The sequence below is a fragment of the Panthera onca genome, chromosome A3 (assembly GCF_046562875.1).
Source record: "Panthera onca isolate mPanOnc1 chromosome A3, mPanOnc1 haplotype 2, whole genome shotgun sequence".
NCBI classification, from domain to species: Eukaryota; Metazoa; Chordata; class Mammalia; order Carnivora; family Felidae; genus Panthera; species Panthera onca.
Window position 1 is genome coordinate 112062888 of NC_138341.1, and position 8159 is coordinate 112071046.

At 59.3% G+C, this 8159-nt stretch overlaps 1 protein-coding gene across 4 annotated transcripts; it reads left to right on the top strand.

Moving 5' to 3' along the window:
- Nucleotides 1-500: 500 nt before the first annotated feature.
- Nucleotides 501-6296, top strand: TMEM74B (transmembrane protein 74B). 4 transcript variants are annotated; one of them, XM_060614219.3, is made up of 2 exons: nucleotides 501-594; nucleotides 4820-6296. In XM_060614219.3, exon 2 carries the CDS (start codon nucleotides 4861-4863, stop codon nucleotides 5557-5559), a length of 699 nt encoding a protein of 232 aa, XP_060470202.1. In that variant the 5' UTR covers nucleotides 501-594; nucleotides 4820-4860; the 3' UTR covers nucleotides 5560-6296. The 4 variants fall into 4 exon arrangements, with proteins under 4 accessions (XP_060470202.1, XP_060470212.1, XP_060470218.1 ...); XM_060614229.3 differs by lacking the exon at nucleotides 501-594 and adding an exon at nucleotides 1189-1296; XM_060614235.3 differs by lacking the exon at nucleotides 501-594 and adding an exon at nucleotides 1345-1544.
- The last annotated feature ends 1863 nt before the right edge of the window (nucleotides 6297-8159 follow it).

An 8159-nucleotide genomic window follows, 5' to 3' on the forward strand; every position in this document is an offset into this window, starting at 1 on the left:
AGAGGTGAGAGGTCCTAGCTGAGGACAAGCAAGTGAGCTGGCCTCAGTCTTCCTGGGGACCCATGATCTTCAGACGGAACTCGGGTCTTGTCCCCAACCTCCAGGAACCGAGAGTGTCACTTTCACTTTTGTGCTCTGGGCACCTCACTCGATCCCACTTGAACCCGATTCCTTTAATCTGGGCCCTGTAAAGGAAAGAAACACTGAGAGCCTCACCCGTGTTTCATCCACGCACACTGTGCTGGGCTCCGGGGGAATCGGGGAATCAGACAGGGGCCCCGACCTCCAGGAGCGGCCAGTCTGATGAGGGAGGCTGGCACGGAGAGGAAATAACTCTTTTTTTTTTTTTTTTAATATTATTTTTGAGAGAGACAGAGCACAAGTGGGGGAAAGGCAGAGAGAGAGGGAGACACAGAATCCGAAGCAGCCTCCAGGCTCGGAGCTGTCAGCACAGAGCCCGACGCGGGGCTCGAACTGACAAACCGCGAGATCATGACCTGAGCCGAAGTCGGACGCTTAACCGACTGAGCCATCCAGAAGGGAATAACTCCTCAGAGATCAGGCAAAGCGCCAGTCCAGCTGGAGGGTCCCGAGGTAGGCCTCCCAGGGGAGGAGGCACTACAGCTGGGCCTTGGAGGGTGACGGTGTGTGTGGCCCTTGGTAATTCCCCAAGAGAACACCTACCTTGGACTGTGCACCCCGCTGTCCCACAGAGAAAGAACAGGGAAAGGGGAGGGGGGAGGTTCGTCGGAAGCTTCCTTTCAGCCTTCAGGTGGCGCCCTTGAGCCACGGAGCCGCACGCGCCTGGGAAGACTGTCCCGACCTGAGGACCCAGGAGAGGACCCGGGTCCCACCTGGGGGCTGTGCGTGTGGGAGGGGGGTGGGGACGGAGGGAGCGAAGGGGCTCCGCGCGGTAGGGGCTCCCCGGCGTGGGCGGGGGCGGGGGGAAGAGGCAGGCGGCGGGGGAGGGGTCTCCCCCAGCACCCACCCCCGCGCCCCGCCCCTGCACCCGTCCCCGCGGGCTCCAAGCTTCGATTCCCCGAGCCCGGGCGCCGGCGGAACAGATAAGCCCTCCGGGGACGGGGAGGGGGGGCTGGAGCCTGATCCCCCGTCGGCCCGACACCCAGCCTGCTACCCGCCTCCCGGTCCCTCCCCGCGCTAACTCTCCGGGCGCCCGCGCCGGCCGCGGGCGGAGCTGGATCGGCGGCTCTCCGAGCTCCCCGGCCCCCGCCCCTGCCCCTCCCTCCCCGGAGCCTCCAGCGGCCGCCGCCGTAGAGCCCCGCGCGGCGCGAGCAGGTACGTGCGCCTCGGCAGCGGCTCCGGGCCGGGCCGGGCCGGGGAGGGGGCGGGAGCCGGGGAGGGCGAGGCGGTGGCAACCGGGCCCGCGCCCGCCTGGGCTGCGCCGCAGCGGAGACACCGGCGGGCGGGCGCCGGGGCGGGGAGGCGGGCGGCCGCGCGGGGAGGACGCGCCCCTGCCCTGGCCCGCCGGCCGCCGGTGCCCGCGCCTCCCGCGTGCGGAGCCGGGGAGGGAGGCCCCGGCGCAGGTACGCACGCGGCCCGGGGACGGCGCGGGGGAGGCCGAGGGCCCCGGGCGCGGAGGGCCGGCCAGGGAGAGCTAGCCTGACCTCGCGGCCCGGCCGAAGGACACGCGGCGAGGGGGACCCGGGCTCATGCCGGTCGGCGCGGAGCCCGGCCTCCCCGGGCCGCCGGGCCGCCCTGCTACCGGCGCCGCCCGGCCCGGTCCGGCCTGGCCCGGCCCGGCCGCGTTTGTGGTCAAGGGCAGGAGCAGGGGGTGTGAGCTTCGGGCAGGCGGGCGCGCGGTGCGGCGGGCAGCCGGGGTGCTGGGGCTTTCTGCGTGGAACTTTGGGTATAACGGCGTGGACCTGCGTGTGCGTATGTGCGCGTCCCGAGGCTTTGTGTACAACTCGTGCGTGTGTGTATCGATTGGGTTTTGTGAAGCTTTACCCACGGCCGCTGTGCGTCTGTCTCCCCGAGCGTTGGTGCGCGCGGGTGGGTGGGGTGCCGGCCCCCGGGCGGGTCTTGGGGGAAGCCGTCCTGGGGGTACTTAACTGTGTGTGCGTAACCAGCTCTACCCCTTCCTGGGGTGTGAGTACCAGTGTGGTCTGCGGGATCTGTGGGTCACCCTGCGTGGCTTCCCACGTCTGTGGGTGCTGCCCGTGGAAAAGGTCCCTGGGGTTGTGGATGTGGCGCCGGGGTGCGTCTTGCAGATCCTGTTGGACTGCAGAGAAAATTGGAGGGTAAACTGGTACCGTTGGGGGAGCCGTGAACACTGGGCCCCCGCATCTTTGCCAGTTTGTTTCTGCTTGTGTTTGGGGTGACTGGGCGTGCCCCTGTATAACTGGTGGGTATCTCTGAATCCGTGTGTGGGAGACGTCACAAACCTGGGTGACAGGACGCCTCCTTTTCCTCTGCCCTTGTCCTGACGCTGGTGTCCTCTAAGAAAAAGTTCTGGGTTCCTGCTGGGTGAAAAGAAAGCCCTGCTCCCAGAATTTGGGTGCCCTGAGTTTCCTTGGGCTATGGAAGCATCGGCATGCTGGTCTGGGAGGGGAGTTCTTGGGCCACTCCAGGAGCTGAGTTCTGTGTAAGATGTTAAAGATCTGGGTGTGTGCTGGGGGGGGAGGGGGTTGGGGCGGGGAAGGGACACATCTGGACACCCACTGGGCAGGAGGGGTCACCGCCAGTCCCTGTTCTCGGTGGCAGTCAGGAAAATGGTTTTGGTACCAAGAGTAAAAAAGCCAGCTAGCACGCCACACCTCTTCTGTCCGTTTACTGGAAAGTGGGAGCAGTCTGGGCAGAGCCTGGCTCTGAGTAGGTACCCTGCTACCCCGGGTTGGGGTTGGGGGAGGGATTGTCTGCCTGGGCAAGTTGCCGCGCCATTCTCAAGGGCTGGCTGTGTTCCAAGCCAGGGAGCTGGGCGGGACCCAGGTGGGATTCAGACACATCCCTGCCCTCAAGCTGCTCACTGTGGCCTTAAACACTGGGGCAGAGTAGAGTCTACGAGTGGGGGCTGGAAAAGCCAGGGATGCAGGGCGGAATGGTGCCACTGGGACAGGAGAGTTGGGGTTCCCAGGTTTGTGGGTGATCATAATTCTTAGGGAAGCCATGTTCAACCTCTGGCCCCCACATGCCTGCCAGGGGATCGTGGCTGTGGTTTGCAAAACGGAGACAGTAATTTCTGCTCACGGGGCTGGTGAAGGTTGCAGGAGACACTCCTGAGTGAAGTGCCTGCTTTGGGGCGTGTAGGTGCTCAGTAAAGGTTTATTAAATTGGAACTCAGGAGAGAGGGACGTGGTGGTAGGAATGGGTTGTAAGCAGAAACTGGCTTTGTACTCAGATGAAAGGCCCTGTGTGTGCCAAGAGGAGGGATCTACTGCAAAGTCCACAATGGAAGGAAGATCAGAAAGATCGAAAAACGTGCCTTCCTGCACTGAGGCTCTTTTTCATTCATTCATTCACTCTGTTCACTTCATTTGCTCATATTCTCTCTCTCTCTCTCTCTCTCTCTCTCTCACACACACACATACACACACACACACACACACACACACACACACAGAACCACAGAGCACTGGAGAATAAACTCAGGCATGGGAATGCAGAGAAACATCTAGAATCATGTGTATACGTGTGTGTAGATGCACCAGGGTGTGTGAGCCACCCTATACCGAGGGGTCTCCATACAGTGTGGAGACCCGGGTCTGTGTGCCTGGGGCCCTGGGTGTCCGTGTGTACAGGGAACAGAGTAGTTCCACTGTGGGATCAGGAGTTCTGTCTGCTGCATGGGGAAGGGGGCTGAGGTAGGACCTGGAGGGGGACAGGCTCTGGACCTGCCCGAGATGATGCATCATCCACTCCGGCTGAGTGTGGCTGTCGGGGAACGAGGGCCTGGGGTGGGGGGGCAGATTCTTCCATTATTGCAAGAGAAGCCAGGAACCCAAAGTTTAAAATGTAAACTCTTTTGCTTTTTCTATACCGGCAACTACTTCAAAAACAAATGAACAGACCAGAAACAAGAAAAAAGCAAAACCTCTATGAGCCAAAAATGGTCTGAGAGCTGGTCCCAGCTGGCCTCTGAGGCACCCTCTCTAGAATGCCCTCATCCCCTCTCACTGCCGGGGGATTTCCCACTCACCCTCTGAGGTCTGGCTCAAATGCCACCAAGCCTTAGAAGCTTCTCTGACTTTCTCCTCTTTGTCTGTACGTCATCTTCCTCCTCTCCACCCCTCCCCCCTGCCCCCGGCCATTCTCATTTCATGACAACTGTGTCCCTTAGTTGAACTGGCTGGGGCCTTGCATTATTTTGCGAAATCCTCACGTCGACCTCAGAGGGAGGCGTTTTGCTTATTCCCATTTAACAGATGAGAACATTGAGTCTGAAGAGGTCACATCGCTTGCCCGAGTTCAAGGGGCGAAGCTGGGATTTGAGCCTGATCGCCACCATCTGAATGATAGTGATAGCTTGCTGCTCATACTTACTGTTTTGAGAAGTTTACAGGGATTATCTCAAGCCCTACTCTGTCCCATTGAGTAGGGAGTAGTGGTATGTTATCACTTACTAGGGAAACTGAGGCCCAGAGAGGGTAAGTAAATTGCCCAAAGCCACCTGCCAGCCAGTGGGGGACAAGGTCCCAGGCTGGATTGGATGGCACCACTCGGTCACTGTCTAAGACCCCACCCCCATCTGTCTGGCAGGTTCCCCCAGGGACTGTGCCTGGACCGCCCTCACATTGCTCGTGGTGCCAGCAGACTCTTGGTCGAGGTCTGCTAAATTCAACTGACTTTTTCTTTTCTCTTCCAGCTGCCAAGGGGCCAAGGGATGAGCGGGGGCCCTCCTTCCCAATGGCATCTCCCCCCAGCCTGGAACTGAAGACACTGCACAATGGCCCCCAGATCCCAAGGAGACCAGCCCCTCTGGGCCCGGTGGGCCCACCCAGGGAGGGTGTGGAGAATGCCTGCTTTTCCTCAGAGGAGCGTGAGACCCATTTCCAGAACCCTGGGGACACCAGACTGGGCAGCTCCCCCAGCCCCCCTGGGGGCATCCCCTCACGACCCCGGTCCCAGCGGGACGATCTATCCCTGCATTCAGAAGAGGGGCCAGGCCTGGAGCCCGTGAGCCGCCCGGTGGATTATGGCTTTGTTTCTGCTCTGGTTTTTCTGGTGAGTGGGATCCTCCTGGTGGTGACTGCATACGCCATCCCCCGTGAGGCCCGCGTCAACCCTGACACGGTGACAGCGCGGGAGATGGAACGACTCGAGATGTACTATGCCCGCCTGGGCTCCCACCTGGACAAGTGCATCATCGCGGGCCTGGGGCTGCTCACAGTGGGTGGCATCCTCTTGTCAGTGCTGCTGATGGTCTCCCTGTGCAAGGGCGAGCTGTACCGCCGGCCCACCTTCGTCCCTGGCAGGGGCTCCAGGAAGACCTATGGCTCCATTAACCTGCGCATGAGACAGCTCAATGGGGACGGGGGCCAGGCTCTGGTGGAGAACGAAGTCGTCCAGGTCTCAGAGACCAGCCACACCCTCCAGGGGTCTTAAGTAAGAGCTCACCCTGTCTGGCTGCTTCAGCTTCAGGGCTACAAGGCCCCCGAGAGCCTGGGGTTGCAGACTGAGCTCCACGGAGGGTCCTGCGGAAGCAGTCTTGGGTGCTGTGGGGGGAGTCCGGGGCCGGGCCCAGGCTGCACATGTGAGAGCAGCCCCCCCCCCCCCCCCGCCCCGATGTGTTTGCAGCTTGAGGTTTTGCATAAGGTTTGTTTGGAGGATGGCTTCTGCTGCTAAAAATACAAAAGTTTGGAAACCGCTGCCCTGGGAGGATGAGGTTTCTTGGCATTTCCAAGGATCGAGAGCCCTTTGAAAGGCTGTCCATACTGTTTCTCATGCCTTGGGGAATTCCTGGAGCTCTGCTGTCCTCATCAGCCAAGTGCAGGTGCTGGGCGACCTTGGAGGGACCCCCCCCCCCTTTCAGCCCTGACCATCTGTTGGGAGCTGGCTTCCCGAGGAAAGGAGAAATCAACACCGAGGCGACCATCCCCTCTCCAGGCCTCAGTCCCCCTGACTGTGAATTGAGAGGGTTGGGCTGCATGATCCCTGGGGCCCCTCCAGTTCTGCCCTCGGAATGGGAGCCCAGTAGATACAGGAAAGGAGGGTGTGGGGCTGCTGCTCGCCAATCTCCGCCATTTTCTGGCCCGGCTTGGGTGGCCACCGCTGTCCGACATCTAGCCGCTCGCGTGGTCCCGAATCCCCTGGTTAGGCTGGGTTGAAGTCCAAAGTTTGCTACAGCCCGATTTTGGTCTTGGGATCGAATTACCTGCAGCGACCAGATCGTCGCACACATTTTACAAAGTCCAGTGCACCCCTGGACAAGAGCGGTCTTTCATACAAAAAAGGGTGAGAGGCCTTTGTTGTATTTCTGTGGACAGGATGTGGGCTTCTGTCACCTCCCACTTCTCAATGTTACGTCTCTGGTCCCGGACCTTATCCTGGGAGCAGAAAAAAAAAATTTTTTTTAGTGCTGAATTTGTAACCTCCCTTCTTCCCCTTAGCGGTAAAGTGAGCCCCAATGTATTGGGGGAGAAATCAGGCATGTTCTGGTGGCCTCGCTCTAGCTGCAGTGACCACTGTTTGTTCCGTTTTTCTCGTGGGGTGTTTGCAGAGTCCCTCCAGACTCTAAACTACTGACGAGGAAAGGAAGTGAGCTCTAGGGGGCGGGGAGATACAGGTGCTTGAGGCCCAGGGGTGGGGGAGGCATCACCCAGTGTGACCGGTCCTAGAGGGCTTTGAGAGGACACGCCTTCTAGGTCATTGACGTGAAGACTCTAAAGGGGTCATTTCCATGAGCCCCCTGACCCCAGGCAGGTCCTACCCACTCCATCTCAGTTGGCCACGTGGGCCCTGGATCCCAACTGTCTCTTGGGGGTGGGAGGGTGTGGTGGGAATGGGGTCTGTAGGCTAGAGCAGCCCTGATTAGCCGTAACCTGAGCCTTCAGTCCCGGGAGCTGAACATCTGGGAAATGTAACAGCACAGCTTCTACGACAGATCAAATATCTGCTCCTGCTGGCAGGTTTTGCCAGGAGCAGAGGGCTGGGGGAGGACTGGAGGGGACAAGGGCTGTTCAGCTTGGCCCGCTGGGCTCTGTTCCTGGTGTCAAAGGGGTGTGGTTTGAAAAGAACAAAGCCTCTAGCTGGTGAAAGATTCACAAGTCAGGGCTTCCCTGATGTGTCAATTTCCACTCCCCCCCCATCCCCCCCCTGCCGCCCTGCCTCCTTCCAAGGAAGAAGTGAATGCTCTATGTAAACTACAGTCAAGTTGGACATCCCAAAGGATGGGTTAAGGCCTTTCAAATCCATAGTGAGAATAATAAAAATACTGGTCCAAGCCGTATAGATTACTGGGGCAGTGGGGGGCTCATTTGAGTCTCACCTGTTGAGTGGATGCATCTGGGACCCTCAGTTCCTATCAGTGTAAATGCAGTGAATTGATTTAGGGGCGAAATCTGTTGGCAGATCATATCCTGGGAATCTCAGGTTTTCTCCAAGCCAGAGAAGCCTGCTTTGCATCCTAATGCAGAAACTCCTTTAGAAAATGTGTATAAATGGATCGAGGCCGTCATTACCTTGTCAGTGAATTAAGAAAACCGGAGAGCCAAAAACATTTCCCCAAGAGTGCGGCTCAGATCTGCCAGCTGGTGGGTCAGAAACAGGTTTAGGAAGGAATCGGGGAGACACGTGGCACAGGGTGCCGAGAACCTTCTCTGCAGGCTTTGTTGGGGGGTAGCTGTGAAGCGGTCCCAGGGAACCCCGTGGTCCCTGGGATGTGCCTCACTTCTAGGAACTGCCTTTCCCACCTGACATGCTACCAGGGTCCCCAAACCTTGCTTCCCTAGTGTGTTGGTTATCCACTTTGGAGTTGGGAAGACCTGGGTCTGAATCCAGGCTCTGCCATTCACTGGCTGTGTGACCTTGGGCCAGCCACTCCACGTCTCTGAGTATTGTGTTACCTGTGAAGTGGGAGAGGTAGAAGGTCCAGTCACTAAGATCACTCCTTCCCCACCTCACTTGGGGGTAAGTAGATTAGGCCTAAGACCTTGGGGCTGCCCTTCTGCCCACCGCCTCTCACACCTCTCATCCTACCCATGAGC